This window comes from Phoxinus phoxinus, assembly GCF_949152265.1.
Source record: "Phoxinus phoxinus genome assembly, chromosome: 3".
NCBI classification, from domain to species: Eukaryota; Metazoa; Chordata; class Actinopteri; order Cypriniformes; family Leuciscidae; genus Phoxinus; species Phoxinus phoxinus.
The window spans coordinates 25658870-25683270 of record NC_136878.1 but is presented as its reverse complement, the minus strand read 5'-3'; the positions used below and the strand labels follow the sequence as shown (position 1 = coordinate 25683270).

The 24401-nt window shown below is 37.6% G+C and overlaps 1 protein-coding gene across 11 annotated transcripts in view; it reads left to right on the top strand.

Annotated features, from left to right (window-relative positions):
• The window catches only part of fsta (follistatin a), a 131369-nt gene that overhangs the window by 75374 nt on the left and 31594 nt on the right, over nt 1-24401 (top strand). For 6 of the 11 annotated variants that reach the window (XM_079607586.1, XM_079607583.1, XM_079607576.1 and 3 more), the window contains one exon: nt 18499-18572. The exons of 4 other annotated variants lie outside the window; for them this stretch is intronic. Coding sequence is in view for 4 of the 7 variants with exons in the window: in XM_079607583.1 (XP_079463709.1) it covers nt 18499-18572 (74 nt within the window). In the remaining 3 variants the exon portion in view is untranslated. Of the gene's footprint in view, nt 1-18498; nt 18573-18891; nt 18913-24401 lie in introns of those variants that run through there. One more of the 11 variants, XM_079607588.1, reaches the window with a different exon arrangement.

Genomic DNA, 24401 nt, shown 5'->3' with positions numbered 1-24401 from the left:
CCTGTTAGCGATAATATATTTAGTTTGACATCCTTTTAGCAATTCATATATTAAATAATCATTTTCAAATTTTGTATCTATTATAATTAGTTTTACATTAAATCTGGTTAGCGATAATGTATTTAATTCAAGTCAAGTCACCTTAATTTGTATAGCGCTTTTTACAATACAAATTGTATCAAAGAAGCTTCACAGTGATAACATGAAAATAATACAAGAAGTTTGTTTCTAGAAGAAAATTGCGTCATCGTTCACCTTAAGTAAGGAAGATCAATAATATAAATAATTATTTGTATCATTTTGAATTGATTATTATTTGTTATTGTATTCATTGCCGTGTCTGAAGTCATCCTGCATGCTCAAAGTCTAGTGTGAGTGCACCTTTACATATTTACAGTGTAAGGAAATGATGGAATGCACCTGCATCTCTGATTCTTTTTCACTGAGCACAGCGCAGTGCTATCCTCGTGCGATCCGGCCGACAAAGTTGTAGCCTCTTACATTATTCATTTTCTTCAGCCATCTTTTTGCCCCCAAAACACAAACTTTCAATTAAGAGAAACGAGAAGCTCTGCATGGCCATGGCGAACGATGAGTAGCTCAGATTTCTCCACTCTTTCTCTCCTGTCACAAGGTTAGCAGTGCACAAACACTGTTTCCCCTTAGTCCAGCACTTACACAGAAACTCTATCTCAAGCAGATGTGCGAACACTTTAATGCTACCAGACCTGAAGTGCTCAAAGCTCTGTCCTATTTTTTTCCACATACGTTTTAGCGCTGTGATCCCCCCCCCCTCTCTCTCTCTCTCCCTCTCTCCCTCTATCTCTCTCTCTCTCTCGAGCAAGATAGAACATGTTAGACTAAAACCAGTGACCTTCACATTTGGCAAATATTTCAGACCGCCGCGAGTGGCTCTTTCTTTCTTTTGTAGTGTTTGTAATGTGCTCTAGGAACAGGTGCCTCCCGACTCAATGGCCTCTAGTTGGTTTTGTGTTCTCGTTTTGTCCCTAATGAAAGCATGTATTAAGAGACATGCGTCCATCAATAAACGGCACGAGAAAGATACTTTTTTTTTAGGCCTCTATATGAATCTGAAAGTAGGTGCATTTTCCACTTATATTTCTCTTATAGCAGTTAATGAAATGAGTTCCTTCATTTAATCTTATGTTACCTATACTTACCTAAGCATTCAGATGAAAGATAGCATTGTATTAGTGCTACATCTGAAGCCTATTTATATGGCCTGCATGCCTGAAGGTGAAACGCATGCATTGTTCTCCCCATGGAAAGAGCACCTGCTATTTTCTCCACTCGCAGGTTTCTTTTTGACAGCTACCAGCATTGGGACCAGAAACTGAATTATTAACATCAAAAATCCCAAAGAGACGGTACAATGAGCCCTATCCAGGTTGAATACGCAGGTAGGGCTCAGGAGAGACGAGAAAGGGGGGCTCTTCAGTTTCCATTCTCCTCTTCTCGTGTCATATTTTTGTGGCCTTGAAGTCTCTATAGAGTGGGTCTCCTGCTCTCCTGGTTTTGTTTATGGATCATTGGTTGTTTACTATAAAGCCAGCAGCGGCCTGGAGAGATGTGGGAGATGTTTTATCTCTTGTCAGGGCCTGCTTCAATTAAATTAATGGATCCATTCAGCTCGCTCTTTCCTCCTTTCAGGCACAGCCAGAGAATACATTAAAAGATCTTATGCCTCAAGATGGTGCATCATGGTATTAGCTGGGCCAGCCATTTTTCCTCCCAGCCTGCTTGCATTTTCTGTCCCAAATAATTAATTAGAATTCCATCTTAATAATCTTCAGTTATATTAGCCGTGGTGCTACATTAACTAAATAAATTGCCTTTAACTCATTTATGTATTTTTATAGATTCATGTGCATACACCCGTTTTTAGGATTTTTTTTTATTAAGATTTTGAGCATATTTAATGAATATACTGTAGTATGAAAATAAATCCATTCATAAATGTATAAATATTCAAAGGCTTAAGTTGATATATGTTAAGTTGAGAATTTCTACAAATTAAAAATGCAACTGTGAGAACAAAAAATTATTTCATATACCAACAAATCTTAAAAAGCCTTTTTGCAAATACTGGGGAGAAAAAATGCCGGAATCTGAAATCTTTACTCGTCTCTATTTTAAAATGGTACTCCACTTTCTATGATGCTCATTTTGCTTTTCAGGGCAAAAGAGATGTTTTCAAGGAAAATCATGAGATAAGCTACCAAAAAACACTAAGGAGTGTGAGGTAAACCAAACCAGGATGACCAGCTTAAGTTACTAATTGGTTTACTGATCAGTTGTACTTTGTTCGATTGATTTGCAATTAATTCTGGTTTGTGGTTCACTGAAGACAGAGCTTGGCGCCAACCTTGGAGGCGACTGATACTCTATACTCACTAGGAGAATGGAGGAGGTGAATATCAATACATTGTTGTGAATCTGGGCTCAGATTTGCGCTAAGAGTGTCTTCCTCTTTCCTTGAGGGCGGCAGGCACAGTCCACGGAGAGAGTAGATTCTGTTCGTCATGAAAATATACACTTTGATATGATGAAAGTCATACAGACTTTGTTTGTCCTACTGAGCTGTGCTATTAATGGACATGTGCATATAGCTGCCTTATTCCAATAACCTTGAAATGTCACATAAACCTTCTTCAAAGAGCCATGTATCTTATGTGTAGACACACAAGTTAGACATGCACTGTGAAACAGTAAATTTACAAGTCTTTCTAAATTACTAGTCTTAATGTGACCCCAACAGAAGTGGCTTACCGGTATATATTAGAAAATATTTCTGTTGCTCCATTCCACTGTCTCATTTACACTATTTTGCTAGACTAGTGTGTATATATATATATATACTGTGTGTGTGTGTGTGTGTGTGTATGGCTATACCTATACTGTTTAAACTTATATAAATAAACTCATTCAATTTTTTTTTTTTTTAAGAAATTAACTTTTAGGTGACAGTAAAGACATTTATAATGTTATAAAAATTACTATTTCAAATAAATGCTCATGGTTTCCTCAAAATTATTAAGATGCACAAATTTTGCATTAGTTGCATTTACTAACATGAACAAAAAATGAGCAATACATTCTTTTAGCAATTTCATTTTTTTAAACCTTTGTTGGATAATAAAAATGGTCATGTTATTGTTAGTTCACAGTGCTTTAAAGGCCAACTTTTGATCTTAAAAAGGTATTAGTAGCTACATGTCATGATTCTGCCCTCATGTCCTTGATTTTCTCTGGTCTTGAGGCAGGATCATGACAGACCCATGTTTTGTGTGCAAGCACATGGCCTGTTTGGGCCATGTGCTTGTGTTGTCTCGTTACGTAACCCCACCCCCTTGTTATCCTCGTCTTGTGATTATTGTCTAGTCAGTTTCACCTGTCTTCGTCATTAGTGTTCCTTATATAATCCCCATGTGTTTGCTGTCCTGTGCCGGTTCATTGTTTGATGTGTCAAATTCTGTCACACTCGTGAGTACCTTGTCTGTGAATGTCTTAAGAAGAAGTGTACTGATCCTGTATATACTGTTTGTTTTGTCTAGTTATTTACCAAGTCCTAGTTTAGTGTCCCTTACCTGTCTATGTTTTGCCCCCTCGTGGGTTTTGTTTTCTGTTTTTGTCTGAATAAACCCCTGTTTGAGTTATCTGCTGTCTGCGATTGGGTTCATCCTACCAACCTCATAACACTACATGTTGGGATTAACATTAAGATTAATAAATTCTGTAGAATTATTGATCATTGTAGTTCATATTAACCAATGTAGTTAATGTTAACAAATAAACCTTTAATGTAAAGTGTTGCCAAGAAATTGTTCTTGAGCTGCAAATCAGATCATATTAGAATGATTTCTAAAGGATCATGTGACACTGAAGACTGGAGTAATGATGCTGAAAATTCAGCTTTGACATCACAGGAATAAATTAAATTTTAAAGGGGTAATTTCTCAATTTTACTTGATCTTTTGACATATAAGAGGTCATTGTACTATACAAATATTCTGAAAGTTTCAGAACTCCTCCAAAACTTCCTCTTTAGTCCAAAAACAGATTTTATTGAAACCAAGGAAATTATAGAAGTAGGCGAACTCGTTTGGAACTCGTTTTGGATTTTGTCTCATTACGTCATAGTGCAATGAAAGAACGCTTCTGCAAAAGAAAATGAACGCCTACTTCTATAATTTCCTTTTTAGCCTGCCCACCAATTCAGGCATGTCATGTAGTAGTAAATACAATACACATGATTACTCCAGCAGCAAAACCATGGAGATGCCTCTGAGGCTTACAAGACATTTTCTAGTGCCAAGTTGTGGATAAACAGTCTTTGCATTTTCTTCTTTGTGATTCTAACATTAAAGGTATAGTTCACCCAAAAATGTGTTAAACCTGTATTAGTTTCTTTCTTCTGTTGAACACAAAAGAAGATATTTTGAAGAATGTTTGTAAAAAAGGAAGAAAAAAAGTTGGCACATAGCTCAAAAAATAGAAACAAAAATGTATTTAGTTTTTTTCAATTTTTGGAGTGCCAACTTTTCTCTTCCCTTTTGCAACCTTTTGTGGCTCACTTTGTGTTTGAATCTTTAAAGAATGTTGGTAACCAGAGAATTGACAGTAGCCATTGTTTCCATCCAAATGTGAAGCGAATCTTTTCAAAGTTTGCAAAAAAACAAATGTAAATTAGTTACGTTTCCATCAAGTTGTTCACCCAGATGACTGTGATATTGGTAACCTAGTAACCAAGAGTAAAATAAAAGAGCGGAAAACAGCCGAATTAGTCACATGGGTTCGCTACATCAGAATTTATTCGGTAAATGCGTTTCCATCTCCCACTATTCGCATGAACTCTTTTTCGCTAAAACCACCTCAAGCGAGTGCAAAAAAGTTTTTGTGAATTTAGAGATTTTTTTTTTCTGAAATTTGCCGTTTCCATCACTTGTTTCTGATGCGATACTTCAAAGTGCAAATAAAAAAACAGGGTGATGGAAACAGCTATGACATCCATAGTAGGAAAAAATACTGTGGAAGTCAATGGCTACTGTCAACTGTCTGGTTACTAACATTCTTCAGAATATCTTCTTTTTTGTTCAACAGAAGAAAGAAACTAATACAGGTTTGGAACAACATGAGGGTGAGTAAATGATGACTAAATTAACATTTTTGGGGTGAACTATCCCTTTAAGAAAGCATTGATAAACTTTATTTTTAACAAAGTTCCTGATCGCATCAGTAAGACACTGATCATTTGTTTGCTTCATTTTACTGCGGGTTCATTTTTAAACAAGACACCTTGTTGCAGGCTTTTTAAAGAGATTGAAAATATAAGATGATGTAGTGATGACCATATTGGATCAACAGCAATGTCACAACACACCAAGTGAGTAGCCTAATGTTTTTACCGTGTGTCACTATTGCTTTGTCTGTTACAGATCGTTTGATGTGTAGTGACTTGAGTATTTATACTGTAGCCGCAGTCAAACTCTGAATAGTTGTAATAGTTGTGATTTGCTGTTCTTTCATTTGCTTCGGCATTTTATGTTGTTAAAGCATTGAATTTATGGGCTACAGAAGAAAGCCCATAGAGAATGCTGTTTTTGTTATTGTTTTGATAAGCCATTCGCTTGAATCTCTTCTTTTATATTAACAATGATTTTTAGAACTATATCTTTTTCGCTAGCGTTATAGTTATCATCCTTGTAGTGAACAGGCCTTTATAAAGCATATGTAATACGCATAAATGTTTCACATTGTTGGCAAATGTTTCACATTGTTGCCAAATGTTTCAACTATGTAACTAGATACTTTTCAACATCGGAAGTTTTCAAAACAAACAGAGATGTCAAAAAATATTTTAATATGCAAAACTGTTACCCAATCATAACAGTGGGCGTTTACTTCCAAGTCTTGACTGTGGTGCTTGCATAGCAGTCTATATTTACTGTCCTTTGAAAGTAACTCAACATGGAGCCATTATTGTCAAAATAGCTGGCAACAAAAGGGAATACACCTTAAATGATAATAGCTGTACATCATTTAACCATGCAAAGCCACATGTCCTATTCATAATTTTCATGTTTTTGACTGCTTGACAGGACCATACAAATTTGTGTATCTTAGAGCAGTTACAATTTGTGCTTTCAGTACAATTCTCTCATACTGACCACTGGATGTTCAAATGGCACCTCAAGGCAAAGAACTCTCTAAGGATTTGAGAATTAGAATTGTTGCTCTCCACAAAGTTGACCTACAGTAGGCCATATATAAGAAGACGGTGGTAACACCATGAAACTGAGTTACAGTACAGGCCAGGGGCATACAGAGGTTTTCTTAGACTGGTTCCACTCGTAACAGACCTCGCAAGGGTCAATCAAAGAAGTTGAGTCCTCGTGCTGTGCGTCAGGTGCAGAAGCTGGATTCAAAAAACGGATGTATGAGTGCTGCCAGCATTGCTTTAGAGGGTGCAGAAGCGGAAGGTCAGCTTGTCAGTGCTCAGATACACCACCCACTGAAACAAGTCGGTTTGCATGGCCGTCGTCCCAGAAGGAAGCCTCTTCTGAAGCTGCCTCACAAGAAAGCCCGCAAACAGTTTGCTAAAAGCAACCTGTCCAAGAGCATGAATTACTGGAAGCATGTCTTGTGGCCTGATGAGACTAAGATCAACTTGTTTGGCTCAGATGGTGTCCAGAATGTGTGGCGAAGCCCTGGTGAGGAGTACCAAGAACATTGTGTCTTGCCTACAGTCGAGGATGGTGGTGGTAGCATCATGGTCTGGGGCTGCATGAGTGCTGCTGGTACTGGGGAGCTGCGCTTCATTGAGGGAAACATGGATTCCAACATGTACTGTGACATTCTGAAGGTACTGTGAAGGTGAAGGTGATGGAGTGGCCAAGTATGTATTCAGACCTGAACCCTTTTGAGCACCTGTGGGACATCGTCAAGCGGAAGGTGGAGAAGCGTCATGTGTCTAACAGCCAGCAGCTCCGTGATGTCATTATGGTGGAGTGGAAGTGGATCCCAGCAACAACCTGTGCAGCTCTGGTGAACTCCATGCCTAGGAGGATTAAGGCAGTGCTAGATAACAATGGTGCTCACACAAAATATTGACACTTTGGACACATATTTGACATGTTCACTTAGGGTATACTCTCTTTTGTTGCCAGCTATTTTGACAATAATGGCTGCATGTTGAGTTATTTTCAGAGGACAGTAAATATATACTACTATACTAGCAGCACATTGACTACTCTAAAAATCTATTAGTAGTATTGTCCATTGAGAAGATAAACTAAAATGTTTGCTGAAATGTGAGGGGTGTACTCACTTTTGTGAGATACTGTATATATATATATATGTATATATACCGTTAAACCACTGTACAGAACATATTTCAAGAATTTGGACACGAATAACAATGTGCTTAGTGGTGCTATGGAAAGATGAAGTATTAAAAAATATGTTTTAATGTATTTTATATTTAATATAATTGTAATATATATTTAGAAAACTAGGCTTCGTTTCAAAACATCTGTGAAAAAAATGTGGTTTATCGTTGCACCATTTATTTGTCTCACTCAAATAAAGGCAGATTTCCTCCACTCAGTCTGCGGAGGAAACTGAGATAAGAGAGGAGGGGTCTGACCACAGACGCCTTCACAGTCGAGACTGTTAGCTTTTTAGCGCTGCCTGTGCAGTGATCTGGTTACAGCGTCATGAATGTGAGTCCTTAGCCGGCACATTAGAGCCATGCAAGCAGCCTCCCCAGAGAGGAAGGGGCAGGTTTACTGACTCCAGCTCAGAAAGAAGGCACTATCTGTCTCGCTGCGGCTACCACATCTACCAGCGGCCGGGGCTGTGATCCACAATGCAGTCTGTCTGAGATGGACGAAGCTAAAACTCAGCTGACAGGACCACGCAAACTGTCTGGATCCCATCAGCCGGTGGGAATAGTGGGCATCACCAACCCAAAGATATTGAGGATTGCTAATGGGAAAGGTCGTAGAGCCAGACTGCTATATCGCATGGAGGTTTTGAGCCACAAGCAATAGAGAGATGAAGATGAGACAGAAATATGCAGCTGAATAGACACGCTCTTTTAACCATATCTGGGTGGCTCGGACTTGTTCATCTATATTTAGGCAAGAGTTTCAGGCAAGTGTTTGTTTGGGGGGAAAACAGGTCGTTTGCATAACCTTTCAATCAAAGCAAAGTAAGCTGACACAATCCATTGAGATTTAGTGTTTTTATACACCCCTGACCCATCCAGTGACCCCTAACGCCTAGGTCAAACATACCAGCAGGTCTTTAAATTCACCCCTCAAATAAATCCTGGACCAGGATTAGAGACCTCATCATTCTATTGATACTAGTATTGATTAATGTAAGCCTAATTAGTAGCCATTGAGGAATCTAATTGAAAATACACCCATTTTGTAGACAAGAAGCAATATAGAGCCCTCATGTTGAGTGAATTACACCCTGAACTAATGATGGATCCGTGATGCCCTAATAAACAGGATGAGGGTACTGAGGTTTTCAGAGCTTTGTGGTTTAATCTCATTTTACCCATCAGTGCTTTTGTGTTTCTGTCTTATGTGGAAGATTTATAGGGAAAAATACTTTATTAAACTGAATTATTTTTTACACACAAATCTTCAAAGCATAATTTGCGTACCATTCATTACTTATATTATATTTATTGTAATATTTCACAGAATCATTGTCATTAGTCCTATTCGGACAGGACCAATTTTCAGGGGGACGTTAGAGAAATTTTTTCTATGGACGTAGCGATTTTAATCCCTTCTGAATCTGACAAGTATGTTGTGTTTTTCTCACACAACCTCTGTTAAAACATTCCAGGGCAAATTACCTACTGTTTGTGCATTTTTATAGTTGCAAACATACATTTTGTAATGTCCTTTTTTTTTTTTTTACATTATATTCAAGAATTAAACCTTTTAAACAGGATAGGCCTGAAGTTACATGACATACTTACAGGTGTAAGGAACCTAGTTAAACCTATATAATATAAAGTATTGTTTTTGTTTTGATGACTTGCCATGTTTGTAAATATATTATTCTTTGGAAATGACCCAGCATGCATTGCTTAGTTGGATTGCATAAGTATTTTCTTGTTACCATCATACGATACATCAGTTCAATTAGGTGTCTTGTGTCACTATTTAAAGAAAGGGAATGTATATTGAACTGGTTCTTAAATACTGTATGTGTCATTGTGTCGATCAGCTTGCTGCTGCATAAAGATTCCAATGGTCTTAAATAAAATCCCTAATGACAGACAGTGTGTGAAATCATCAACAACCTATTGATAAGTGATGCCTTAGTGGAGTAGTGATTTGTAACCGTAAATGGCCCTGCTGAATAGCGCACATAAAAAGACTTGTTCCTGTATCTGTATCTTGTGTTTCAGAAAAATGGCTCAAAGTCGCGATTCTTGCGATCACATACGATCAAAGTCTGGCCAGCTCTCAGGCATCCACCCTCTGCTACATCCCCATAATTGCTTGAGTGTACTACAGATGACCCCACATGGACGAAATTATTGCCTCCAGGTTTTTTTCCCCGCAGCCCTGAATAGTCAACAAGAAATGTGCATGAAGCAATACATTGTCTTGTCTTTTCTACCTCAAAGAAAATTGTCCTGATTTTGGTCTCCATCCGAAAATTACTTCATTGTGGAAAAATGGCTTTATTATAAGGCACCAATCTTCATTTGATGGCATTTTGTTGTCTTTGAAGAGCGCAGATTCATGTATACAGAAGTATGAGCAAATTACTGCACTTTTCTTTCATTTTTTGGAACAATTTAGATAGAATTAGATTAAGAGCATGACTTCTGCCTTTAGCGATGCAGACATGGATTATGCCCAGCTGTGTCTGAGCAAACACACAAAAAATCACAAAGACATATTCCAATATTTTATCTGTTTGTATCTTGGTCTCTCATGTGTTGCTTTCAAAAAGCCATAAACACTTGAGATGTGGTGCATCTTAAGATGCAGAGTATTGTGGGAGGGTCTTTCTTTATTGAAGCCTGCGAGAAAAAGGCTTTATGGTCACAGTATTGCAGCAGTACTGCAAGCAGTCCACCCAACTGAATAATTCAACTGGATTTGTATGATTGCATCTATTGATGAGGCATAGGCCATGCAAAAATTAGGTCAATGCAAATAAAAATATATTTAGGAAGGTCAGCTGATTAGCATTTATTTTTTTTTTTTTTATAAGAAATGCCTCGCATGCATTGTGATGTGAATGATTTTTTATATAATAAAATATGAATTTTGATTAGGTTTCATGTTTTGTAGAATGTCTATTTTTCATTTGAAATATTCAATTTCACAAGTCATTGTCAACAGTTTACACACAACACAGTGAAATGTCTAGCAGGCTCCATGGCAGCACTGATTACTGTATCTGCTACAGATGATAATGAACTGTAAATGCATATTTCTGACACAGGTCTGAAGTGACTGGCTGGCACAACACTCTCTATGCTCTTTTAAATAGAGGAAAGTGCCAGATAAGGTTCACAGAGGCACTTGGTGAAATGTTCCTGCACAGTGCACTTTCAGAAAAGAGCTATCGGGTGCGTTTTGAGCAGGTGGAATTTGGTTTTGCAGGGTTTTTGGTTGTTTGTTGTTATTTTTAACATAATTTACCATGTACTGTGATTTAAATGGCACTTGTGTAATCATTTATGTGCTATCATGATTTAGCGTCATGTACTGTAGAGTAGATGAGGATAATTGTAAAATATCAATGCTAAAACTTTCAATGTTTCTTTTAGGTTAGGCACTAAAACTGGGCACAGACTAAAACGCTTTCTTGAAATATAACAGTAGTGCCTATAATGCATTTACATGAAGGCAGTATCTGACATTAAGGATCCTTTCATTCACAGTAAACAGTGGATAGCACATGGGTGTCATTTATGATTGATACTGCTAACATATACAAAATTCTCATTTGTCCTAACTGTGGTTTCCAATTTTAATAATGTTAAGGAATTCAAATTCAGTTGGGTTAGTTGTAAATAAGATAATGAAAAGAGCACTAGATATGAAATGATACCACATGATACTCTGCTCAAACTGAGCAATATAAAGAATTTTTTTTTTTTTTTTTTTGACATTTATCTCCGAAGGGCTTTTCAAATGAAAACGCGTCCTGGTGCATTTGTGCATTTACAATCACTTTCTTATGATGTGGAGTAAAATATATAGAATGCCGTTTGAAAGCTTTCATTTTTTTACTGGCTGCTACTGAAAAGCACTTGATGTACTTTTCATCATTTGGTTATTCATCTAGAGGGATGCATTTACCTCCCCATACATGCTCGATTCCCTTCCCTTTGTCCATATTCCTTCCAAATAAAGATATCATCATTATAAAGAGATCATGGAACAATCTTGTTTACATACAGAGCATCGTTGTCTAACCTTTGAACCTCTTCTCTTGATTTTTGGTCTTTCATCATTAAGAGTGATTCTGTCAGTGAGCAAAGCTTCTTGTCTCTGTGATGTAATAAGTTTTGTGTGAAAGAATAAGATTTAAAGTTATATTTAAAACATGTAGACCACAAGAGTAATACTGCCATCTGCTGTATCTGCAGACGTCTGGTTACCAGGACTCACCCAGATGGTGTGAGAGAGATACAGAGAGATTTTTTAGCCTTGCTCCATGCTTCTCACATAACAGTTTATTAATGAGAAAAAAAGAATAGCTCAACAACTCTGAGCAATTCTGAACCTTTTCAAGACTTTCTGACCTTGAAATCTTGATGGACCTATTTCGTCAAATTTCAAGCACAAAACAGGCTTTTCTCTGCGCGCTGAAAGGTTGTATAGCAGTCATATCTGTTTGTCACTGTTTTTCTTTGTTGTTGCTAGGTCAGTGCTTTATTGAAGTTCAGACTTCAACTTTGATATGCATACCAAGACCCAAAGGCAAAAATGCAGTGCACTGCAATATGACAGAGCAGGGATAATTGTAATTCTAATTTATTCAGATATTTGTACAGTATTGACTCTCCAAATGGGTTTTATCTGAATAAAAGTGTGTTTGGACATGTAATTATATACTTTTCTATATTACCATCAGTATTAATAGCTGCATATTTGCTAGCGAAGAATCAAAGTGCTATATCTATAAATACAATGGAACATCTGCACATCCAGTGATAAATCTAATACGCTCCAGACAATGGCAGTTTAAAGCAGATTAGAGTATCAAAAGCTTTGTCCAGATAAATTCTGAAACCCTCAAGTGCCAGTGCAAACCCTTTCACACAATCAACTTAAAACATATGTGAGACCAAATACAACAATGTCTCCATTAATCTCTGTCTTCAAGGTCAGGTTATTTCATATTTAATATTTCTGCAATAAGTAGACATTTTAAGGTGAGTTGTCTGTAAATAATTAAAATATTTATGATCAAAATATTTACAATTTATCGGGAATGCATAGCTTACTCTCTAATGCCCGGTACACATTGTACAATTTTGGGATGTCCCAGACAAAAGATGACCAATCATGGCAATTTATGTGGTCGTGGTTCCTAAACGGTGGCCCGTTGTAAAGTGAGAGAGGTTCAGAGACTGACGTTCTTGCGACCAAAGATAATCTGTGATCATTTTCTGACACTGTCAGAAATTTAGCATGATCATCTAACGCATTCTCATCCTAGGGCGTCATATACTGACACTTTTTACATTTCGTCTACATCCAACGCACATGGCACCCTTTAGCGTCAATATGACTAGCTAATAAAAATGCAACATGAATGGCATATTGATCAACACGACATGGCGCTAAAACTTAAAACTACCTCAAGCTCCAATTGCAAGATTGGCATGCCAAATTCGCCTCTTTTCCCTAGCCATGACCATATTCTCTTTTTTTCAACGCACATAAAATCCACAATTACCAAAGTCGATTCATCTTGCTCTATTTGTTTACCACTAGCGGATTATGTTTTATTCTTCTATACTAACTTGCATCATAGCCTACAATTACAGTCTACATACATGTCGTACCCAAGTTTATTAGATCCATGTCGTACAGTGTGATTTGTAATGATCTTATAGGATTACCGAAATCTCACAGTCTGTGTAGCAGGCATAAGAAACAACAGACAGACTGTATACATCCCAGTTTTACACTGTATTTGGTATTATTTGATTTATTTATTTATTTAAATAAAGATATGTATTCTTAAACAGCTGTGTCTGGTCCTGCTGAGTGAGATGTTGGTGGTGAGATTTGGGTCAGTGCGCAAACTAGAATGTGTCATTCGCAGAAGAGCAATGTTTGACCCCTGCATGCCCTTGTGCTCTTTGCAGGATATATGATTTGAAGATCAGTGAGCTGGACAAAAAGCTTTTGGAAAGGATACACAATGTAGCATTCTATGCAGTCTTATGACAAGATTTGTTTGGGAAAGGGACAGGACAGTCTGAAATCCAGACTAGGAATTTGTACTACACTGGGATTTCATAGCCTAGACTCAATGCATCATACACTGAACAAAATTATATTATAAAATTATATATTTTGCTTATACTAGATAAATGAACATTCAATTCACGGGTGGACATTCCTGCAGTCAGCATGCCAATTGCACGCTCCCTCAAAACTTGCGACATCTGTGGCATTGTGCTGTGTGATAAAACTGCACATTTTAGAGTGGCCTTTTATTGTGGCCAGCCTAAGGCACACCTGTGCAATAATCATCCTGTCTAATAAGCATCTTGATATGCCACACCTGTGAGGTGGATGGATTATCTTGGTAAAGGAAAAGTGCTCACTAACACCGATTTAGACAGATTTGTGAACAATATTTAAGAGAAATAGGCCTTTTGTGTACATTGAAAAAGTCTTGGATCTTTAATTTCAGTTCATGAAAAAAGGGGGCAAAAACAAAAGTGTTGCGTTTAAAATTTTGTTCAGTGTATGAAGGAAATATTTTTTGATTTACAAAATAAAGTGTCTTGGACTATTCCTGTATTATGTAATGTTTCAGTTATCTATTAAGCTATTGTCACTTATTTTCTCTTATTTACTCAGTGCCTTATAAATATGCTCATACAAAAATTGCATAATGTTTCAGTTGGCTTAACTCCGTATTCTAAGCAGACACACACAAATAATAATCTTCTATGTTAAATAGAGTTTTACATGTAACTGTGGGCAGTGCTATTATGCCAAAGAAATAGAAATCGATTGTCAATACATTTTGCTTGATTTTTTTCCCGTCGTGCCGAGTAGCCCCGCTTACACTGAAATCTCATTGGACTAAAGTTCCGCTCCTCTTGTATATTAGCCATCAGTCAGATAAGGAAAAGACTCGCACACTTACTTCTTGTGTGAAACTTATCTTAGTTTTGTTGTTTTGCAGTCTTAAAAATATTGTTTTGTGTGTGTTTAAATTCAATACTGTATGTTATATTAAACATAACATATGGATTGCGGCGGTATATGTTATTGTTATTGTGGCAGTTAGTTATTAGTGAATTAGTCATTGTTTTGTGATTGTGTCGCGTCACTCATTGGTGGAGAAGATATGGTGCTGACTGTACACAGTGATATTGTTGACTTTGACTTTCTTATTTTAAAGCGGCAAAACTAGAATGACCTATACATCCATGTGCTCAAATAGCAGTGATCAAGAGATACACATATTCTATGTAACTGAAGAGCTATTTTAAATCCTAGTGTATGTGGTCGTAACCTGCAGGTACAGCGGCTTGATTAGACATCACTCCTCTTGTTCTTTGTGTTTCCTCCTGCTGCGATTCTGTAGATTAGCTCTCAATCACAGCGTGCGTGACCACGACTCTAATAACAGTAATCCAGTCAAAGGATTTGGGGCTGAATAAACTCGAGCAAGATCAGACCTTGTCTTAAAATCAGCTCCCTCTGCATTTGAAGGGGCATACGGAGATTCTGCATGGAGCTCAATATGTATAACACAGCATGTAATTTGTCGGTACTTCATATGTACCTCCGCAGACACAATCAACAGTAAATGGAGGAGATTCTCGACTCGCTCAAGAGGTATTCATTACCCCCAAAAGCCTTAAGAAGCCTCTGAACAACTGCAGAATAAAAGGGAGAGGAAGAACCAAAGGCTTGTGGCTATTCCGACCATGATAAGAGACCCTGCATGGGGAGAGATCAAAAAATGCTCCACTTCAAGCCCCTTGTGTTTTTTGCATTTATTTTCATATTACTCTTGACCTTGGCCTGAAAATGAAGCAGACTAATGAATATCCTGACCAGTGTGTTTCCAGGTGTACATATCTAAATGAATGTCTAATGACAAAGCCAGTGCCATCTGCAAAATCTTGATATTTGGCCAGGGCAACTAAAGCCGGGTACACACTGTACAATTTATAATAGTCCTTTACAACTGTGGCTTGTCAGACTGTACAAACAGTCTGGATCTCAGATGTCTTTAATGTTAGACTGTACGGCAGTCAAGACATGTTAAAAACAGACGCACACAAGAAGACTGTGACTGAGCTGCATTTACATGCAGGATAGAAATGGTAACTAGCTAACAAAAACAATCTCTAGCGTTCATTTTGATCATTGAAAAGTAAATGAAAGAAAATAATAAAGACTATGTGTGTGGAGCAAGTGGTGGTTTATTGTTGTCTCACATTATGTCATCAGGTTCTGCGCTCCGGTTGGTTTTTGATTTTATGGTTATCATAGAAGTCACACTGCAGGACTGCGCCTCAACTTCTGTTACTGCCAGAATTTTGTCAGTGTTAAAATTAGATCGCAATGGTCATTAATCGGCTATTGGTGAACATGTCAAACTAGCGACCAAAGACTTCAGATTTTGTCTTTCAGATTTGAATCTTTTTGGATTTGTCTCAGATGGCCAAGTCATGGCCAAAATAGTACAGTGTGAACCCGGTTTAGAGCATGAAAATACATGGTAGATCAACAAAAACTCTTGGGGAAATGGCATACATGTCTAGGTTCTTGGCTGTGTACAGGGATGACAAAATACTGCTTCTTACTGTAGGTACCATGAAGTCGACGTTGCTTTTGACCAAGAAATGTTTTTGACCGTTTACATGCAAAGTGCTCATTTAAAAAAAAAAAAAACATAGTGCACAAATCAGTGTAAAAAACTGTAGTCAAACTACAAAATTAAACAAAAAGAAAATTCACTGAAAATCATTTAAAGTCTGTATGCCTTTAATTTAATTTGTTCCAATCCATTATGTAAATAGGCAATGGGTCCCGACTGAAGCCATATGGTGACAAAGGGCATCAAATCTTCCCTAAGGTCTTGTCAGTCCAGCCACAATCTATTGTCAGGCACTGTTGGTGTAACGTGATACTCACTCTGAACAGCTCTACAGAGGCTTCTTGCATGATAGCATCAAGAAAGGCCAGACAACATGGCTATCTTTTGCTTTTAGTCATCCATCAACCTAAATGACAGGAAGCAGTTTAGCACCAGCTGAACAATTCTTTAATGTGATGGTTACTATAATATTGTGCGTTCTTGATCTATTTGCTTGAATAATAGAATATACCAGAAGCATTTAAAAATGTTTTTAAATATTTGTTCATTTATTTATATATTGCTTTTACTAGTTTTAGTTCTTAACTTTTTTCAGTTAGTTAGTTCAAAAATATTTTTTGCAGATTTAGTTAATCTAGTGTAGTTAATAACAACACTGATTTGAAATTGAATGATATTTTGATTTATTGTGTTAAGTTAAATGCAAAGAAGCTGCTGTATGATAAAAACATCATCAAAACAGCAAAGACCTTTTTCAGTGTTGAGCCACAGCTATAGATCTGGACACCTGTTTTCAAGAAACGGTCTTGAATTTTTGGTGGGCTATGAAAGATCTGATTGTTTCATTCCATTTACTGAAGCACAATGCTCAGTGTCCATATGTCCACTCTGTGCTGTCATTGGCATGGCTCCAGCAGCGGTCACATGGTGGGAAGTTCCACTCATCTGGGGGAACACAAATCAAAAGTGAGGAAAATGCCATAAATGTGTCATGAAGTGGTTTAATGCACTCCTAATGCACTTCTCCCTGCAGCTCTTGGGGAGATTTAATAACAACATGGAGAGAGGGCAACTGAACAGCTCTGCTAATTCCTGGGATGAAACCCATCTGCATATTGCTCCTCTACAGCTGCACAAAATCCTGAGATTTTAGCCTTCATTTTTTTAATTCCTTGCCAAACTGCTCCTATCTGTTGCAATCACATTCTTCCAAGCATCTAATAACTAAATGGCTTTTACTTTATGAAATGGGGATCAATTTAAAAATGCCCAAGACTCCCCCTCCCCCCGGAGGCCATCAAGTTATGAGGGTGTAATCCACAGTGTGTGAGTTTTCACAAAAATGAAAAAGCATCTCTGTAACATACATTTGGACAAATTCATAATGATTTCTTTTTAAACTCTGGGATTATAAAGTCAAATTATTGCACAAAGACACTGCAAGCTCATCAAGTAAGGATGGAGAGGTTTCAGCCAAATGAAAAACTAGGATTACTAGTTAATTTAGCTTTCATAAGCAGTTTCAATTGTTAAAGTAATACTAAGCAAAAAGGCGCATTCATTTCCCAAATATGTTATGACAGATGTCATGTGTTAAAACATTGCTGTGGTTGTCCAGCAAAGGCAAGCTGAAATAAAGGTCTGATGAAATGGCAGAAAAATCTGATTTGTTTTTTAAGCTTTGTCATTTGGCACAATTTGAAATCAAATCCGTGTGTTCAGAGATACAGTAGTACATCGTTTTCCATAGTACATGTCCACATCAGATACTACTGTATACAGTATGTAGAAGCAGTGAGCAAAGATGAGTCAGTCCTAGCTGGAAACATGCATATTCTGTGTATAGATATGCTTTAAAAAGAAATCTGAATTTCTTTTATTTCTTTTAGTTGTTCAAACATCTCAAACTAAAAAAAAAAAAAAAAGATTTACCAAATAATATGCCAAAATGTCAGATATTTGCTGCCTGTCTGAACAAAGCCTTGGGGATCTCCCACGTGTATTGTTTTTACACAAGCCAAGCTTCAGCACCTTTAGTAATTCCCCAGACCCATGACTATACAGCAGTGTTAAAAGGTCAATACGAATACAATATTGAGTGTTACTGTAAGAGGATAAAATGGATGAATGAGCATCAACCTTTTTAAAGGTTTTTGTATTGTTAGAGATTCATACCAGTATTTGTATTGTGCCGAACGGTGTACTTGCAAGTATTACTGTCGATCAAATCATAGAATGAAATCAATAGTCCTCACAGGAAACTATAGTTTTTTGATGCCCCTTTATTCTACCAAGATAAAAGTATCTCTTTCTCTTCTCTCTCTCTCTCTCTCTCTCTCTCTCTCTCTCTCTCTCTCTCTCTCTCTCTCTCTCTCTCTCTCTCTCTCCTCACCCACACAGGGACAAAGACTCCACATCCCACATTTTTCATGCTGGCTGTCACTCAAACCCCGACCAAGGAAGTCCGTTTGATGGTAATATTTTGCTCAGCGTGACATCTCATTTATTCTTCCTAATCATCATTTCTTTTTACACAGCCTTTCCTCTGCTAACGGGAGCCCCGTCTTCCCCTGCCCTGTCATTTCTGATCTGGGAGGTTCACTCCCATTCGGGTCAGCGCCTCTGAGCAATACTATTCATGGGGGAACCGGAGGAGGGATTTACATCTCTAGGCCGAGTTTTCCCCTCCATTTGTTAGAATGCCAGGTCACCGCACTCCTCGCGCAATGGAGGCAAGATAATGGCTCTTGGACTAGCTCCTATTTATTACACACTCAGTGAGTCTGACCTTGCTCAGAGGCTGGAGATGAAGTGGTGAGGTGTTTTCTGATTTCCAGACTTTAGTCCCATGCAGTACACCAGGTCTAACCCTCCTTCTCCTTTACCTACAAGACCAATATGTAGAGTTACTTTAGACTTCTTTGTTTGTCTGTGATCCAGGATGTGAATTTGAGCTAATTATTGTGTGGGATAATAACTCTTATTAGCTATGTTTCACAATATACAGCGGTAGTCTGGCAGCCATATGCTCTATATGTACCAAAAGCATTGTGCGAAGAATCTGCAACAGCTCTCAGATAACTGTGATGCATTAGGCACTTGGGCTCTTAACCTTCCTCAATAACAGAAATATTAGCCAGGTATGCTAATGCTTTTTGAGGTTTCCATGGCGGCAGTGGTCCCCGGCTCAGCACAACAAAGAGATAATAACTTAACCATACCATCCATATGCTATTAACAAAATGGGATCTAAACATCTCTATCTTCCTGCTTTAGATGGATAATGTTACTCATACTTTGCTGTTTTATGGAATATGAGTGGGTAGTATTTAGAATTCCCAGGGGACATTTTGGAAAAGTGCTGGCGAAGCTTCTCAGAGTGGGCCACTTAGGCTTTCAGATGAGTCTGATTAATGTGTGCCATATTATGATGTATTATTGTAAAGTTTCCCCCCTTCTCTTGCATTTTTGAAGTTTGAAGGTGAGCTATTATGCACCTGCTCAGCTCCAACCTTTAACCATTTTAAAAATAGCAAAACAGCCATTAAGAGGGTCAAACAGAGTGTATCCACTCGAGAAATATATTAAATAAATATATATATATATATATATATATATATATATATATATATATACGTTGTGCACTATGAATCGGGAACCTAGAAAAATATCATCATGCAAAGAATTCAAAAATCATCTCCCACGTCCTTATGGGATAGTGAAGTGTCCATCAAATGCGTACTTCAGAATCTCGCCGGAAGTAGTAGGTCATCTGGGTATTTTTGGGTCTACTGCGAACACCATTAATCCGGACATACTACTTGGCTCACATGCTGTTTTTTACGTATACCATAGCCTATAGTATGGAAATAGACATAGGATGCAGGGAGGCCCTGTCTCAAATGGAACCCTAAGGCCTCGCGATCTTCCTCGAAGTCCGAGTCCACAGTTTCATGACGTAATGTCGCTCTGACTGTCAGGTAAAGTGTGCTGCGAAGCAAAAGTGTGTATCGAGGGCGCATACAGGCCTCAAAGTAGGGCGCTCGCAAGCACCGTTCTGAAACCTAAAATGATAAATGCTTTATTCCTGAATAATCAGCATTCTTGAACGCACCGGCTGTGAATGATTGAAATGACTCGCTCATAAAGAAAGTCACTTGTCGCCACCTATTGTTGTAACCTCAGCAAGATTCACTGTAAAATCCCATACAAACATGAACAAGTGAGGTGATACAAACAGTGAAAAGTCCCAGTGCTGTTGGACTGTAGCCTATATATGCACTCTCACCTTCAGCCAAGTCAAATTCGAGGACTGTAGTGCTGAATAATGCAGATTTTGCTGTGCATTTTTTTTATGGAAACCATGAATTATTTAAAAAAAATGTATGATACTTTTGGGATATTGCGTTTAAATATTGTTCTGGTTGAGAAATCCATCTGTAGTAACCTAATTAGGAGTAAGATTCTGTAGTGTGCATGTCCTCTGAAAATATAATAAACTATCCAGTGTGTGGCATCAAAAAAAATTCAGTCCTTTCTGAATAACTCATGTGCACCTGTTCCAAAATAGCAACATCAAAAGCAGAGAAGGCAGCAAAGAAATGTTGGACTGTATACAGCTACAACCATCAAACAGCCAGAGCTGCAGCAGGACAATCCTCCACTGCGCACTTCTCTCTCCTTTTGGGTCTCGCTGATTTTCTGTTATTTTGCCTTTAATAGCTTTGATCAAATTGGAGCCGAGACGGAGAGACTGCTAGGACGGGAATGGCCCCAGCCTTGGCACAGCACTTGTGCAAAAACACTATTATTACTGATCCAAGCTGTTGCCGTGCATCGGGTGCAATTATGTTCACTTAAGGGTCCCCATAGTGATGTGACTGGGTGATTTTCTGAAGTTGGTGCTTTTTAGTTGTTCCAGTACGGCATACAGTAGATGTACTGAAAGAAATGATTTAAGAATAAAGGTGAGGTTATGGAAAAAATAAGTACAATCCATCATTTAACTTAAAAAAAATAATATATATATATATATATATATATATATATATATATATATATATATATATATATATCAGTCTGATTCAGTCAAAGATGTATATTTTTTTTAAAGACAAAAAATGTATGAGAGGTGTAAAACTGATACTTTCAAGGTCAACAGAATGAACCACAAATACGCCTTCAAAAGCTGCACAAATGCAACACAGGCTCCATAGAAAGCACGCCATTGCCTCTTATATTGTCCTTCAGTATGCAGTGTGTCCTCGCTCATTAGCAGCGGTGGTGGTTCTGTTGTGCAATGACTGCGTTGCGATGTATTCTTATATTTTTCTCTTTTTTTGTGTGATTCAGAAATGATTCAGAAAGCGGAGTGGGTCTGCCTGGCAGACAAGCCCCCTCTGTGAGAGAGCACTTGATTAATCATCTGGAAAACACTTTGCCATTTCAGCTGATTAAATAAAATTGACTGGATTTTTGAATTTTATGATAAAGTGACCCTTGCATGGTTGAAATGACCCAGCAGAGGAAGCGCAGCTCTCTCTCTCTCTCTTTCTCTCTCTCTCTAAGGCAGAATCTATATTTTGTCCCTTGCAGATCCACGAGTGAGATGTCTCCTCAAGCAGAAAAACACACTCTGTCACCAGTTGATGACAGTACCTGCCAACCATGTGCACCTCTATACGGAGATGCAAAGCCTTTGAACAGGAGCGCAAAAGTTTCCTTTCAATTTCCCATCACGTTATTGAGCAATGGGGCATTCTCTCTCTCCATTCATGTGGAGATGGGGTTTTCAAGCTAAATTAGTAATGATGTTGGCATGTTCATCAGACTGACTTGGTTTCTTTTCAGTTCGCCTCTGTTCTGTTACAGCTTCTTATGTAGATTTGATTCATTGTTACTTCACTTTTGTCACACTTATTATTTAATTTTCTTGAATTAATTTAGAGCCAATTTGGATACATGGATTTGGATGTTACTACTAAAACATTCAACCGCACTGGATGTGTAGTCAGAATCTACAGCATCACTATAAAAACCTGCATCGCGTAACTTAATGTGCCCTGTGAAAACAACCCCACACAAGCCATATTTGCCATTTCCCTCAGCTTGCTTTTACAATACGGCTATCTTCTGCATAAAAAAAGCCTGTGCTGAGATGGAGACGATAAAACACAGAGAACTTTGCTCCATTTCTTTAAGCATAGCCACCCCCACTCAGCAACGCAAATAATTACTGTCCGTTCCCGGCAGCATCGATCATCCACAGTGCAGATCGTTGCGCTTTCAAAGGAGGTCTCTCTTCATCAACATCAGACCCATTTGAGTGGAAAAACTGCAGTGTCCAAATGATGTTTACACTTGGGCTCTGATGTCTCTACTTAGTGATATACCCAGTGTAGCAGGCATACGTCCCTCACCAAGGCTGGAGGCAGCTTCATGGCCCATTGCGTACAGGGCTTCAATAGCATTATGTTCCATTTACAGAATGGCTAAACAGCCCTGGCTGAGGTTTTGTCGGGTTTGTGGGGAGGCGGTCAGGAAAGAAAGCTATTTAATGTTCTGGTCAACCTGTGTATAAAATGTAAATCCTAAACAATTGGGGTGTGATTTTCTGTGTCATTGTTTATGTCATTAGACTTGCTCCAAATAACTACATGTTGCTTGAATAACATGTTACTTCATGAGCATCTTTCTAAGATTTCTTCTTACTTTTTATAGATACATATTATAAAAAATATAAAAACATCTATCAAACAATGTGTGGGGAAAACACCATTTTTTTATGGAAAATGTAAATGTTCTTGTTTAAATGTTTAAAAAAAAATGTCTTTTTTTAAATTAGGTTTTAATTTGTTTGAACTTTTTAACTTAAAATATCTTAAAAACAAAGTACCCGTGGTGAAAAATACTCACGAAAAGTGAAATGTTCAATAATATGAAAATAGAAGAGAATATATAGAGAAATATATATATATTTATATAATTAGAATATATATATATTTTAAAGCCACGTTTTGTCCATTCAGTCATTTCATCTGCCACAATTAACATCTCTGAATTATCTTTATTTTGAGGCTTAGCAAACACTGATATGCTATTAATTGTAATTTATCTGATATATTATTATATAATTAATTAGATGAGAATCTTAATATTGGCAACCTTATACTAACCAAAGATTTCCATTAAGCTTTCGGTTTAAGTGATTGATGCAATGAATTTAATGAATGTGCCAAATCTGTTACCAATCTGAACTCAAATCAATTCAATCTTAAACTGATTCCTCAGATTTAAAAGAACAGGTGCCAGTGTGCTCCTAAAAGCGGTGATCTTTTGTGAACTCACTCATACGAGCCCACCTGGACTGGTGCTGTATTTGAATATGTAATGATGGAGCTGATGCTATGAGACGAGGGAATGCCGAGCTTCTAGCAGAAAGTTGCTTTGCAACACGGCTGCTTAATGGCATCCTGACAAACAGCTGCCAGTCTGCAGGCAAATATTTATTCAGTATGCAAACCTGACATCACCTGGGCTTATCACTGCATAAACAGCTTGTGTAAACAGCCTGAGGATGGCCTGATTGTGAAAGTTTAGTTGTACGAAGAAATGCAATGAAGCACATTTCCATTCTGTTCATTACCATGAAGCTCTATTAGCAAAGTTGTGTAGCGTAGCGGCCATTTACTGGACACCCCACCCCTTGTAGTTCTGTTGAATCTAATAGGTCACAGGTACGTCACGCCATTGGAATTATTACAAACAAACAAAAAGAAGTATCTTATGCTCACCCAGGCTGCCTTTATTTGATCAAAAATACAGTAAAAGCAGTAATATTGTGAAATATTATTACAGTCTAAAATCACTTTATTTCTGTGATGGAAAAAGCTGGATTTTCATCCGCTCTTCATTACTTCAGTCTTCAGTGTCACATGATCCTTCAGAAATCATTCTAATGCTGCTTTGGTGCTCAAGAAACATTTCTTATTATTATCAATGTCGAAAACTGTTATGTCGCTTAATATATTTGGAATCTCAGGATTATTTGATGAATACAAAGTTCAAAAGAACAGCATCTATTTGAAATAAAAATAATTTGTGAAATTATAAATGACTTTACTGTCTCTTTAGATCAATTTAGATTTGAAGATTTCTACCGTACTGACTCTAAACTTTTGATCAGTAATGTATCTTACAATTTGTGGCCATTTAAAGCAGATTCCAGTCAGTGTGATTATTGGTTGAAATACCTGTAAATGCAGGATACTAATACAGTACATGCTGGTTATATACAGTAGTGT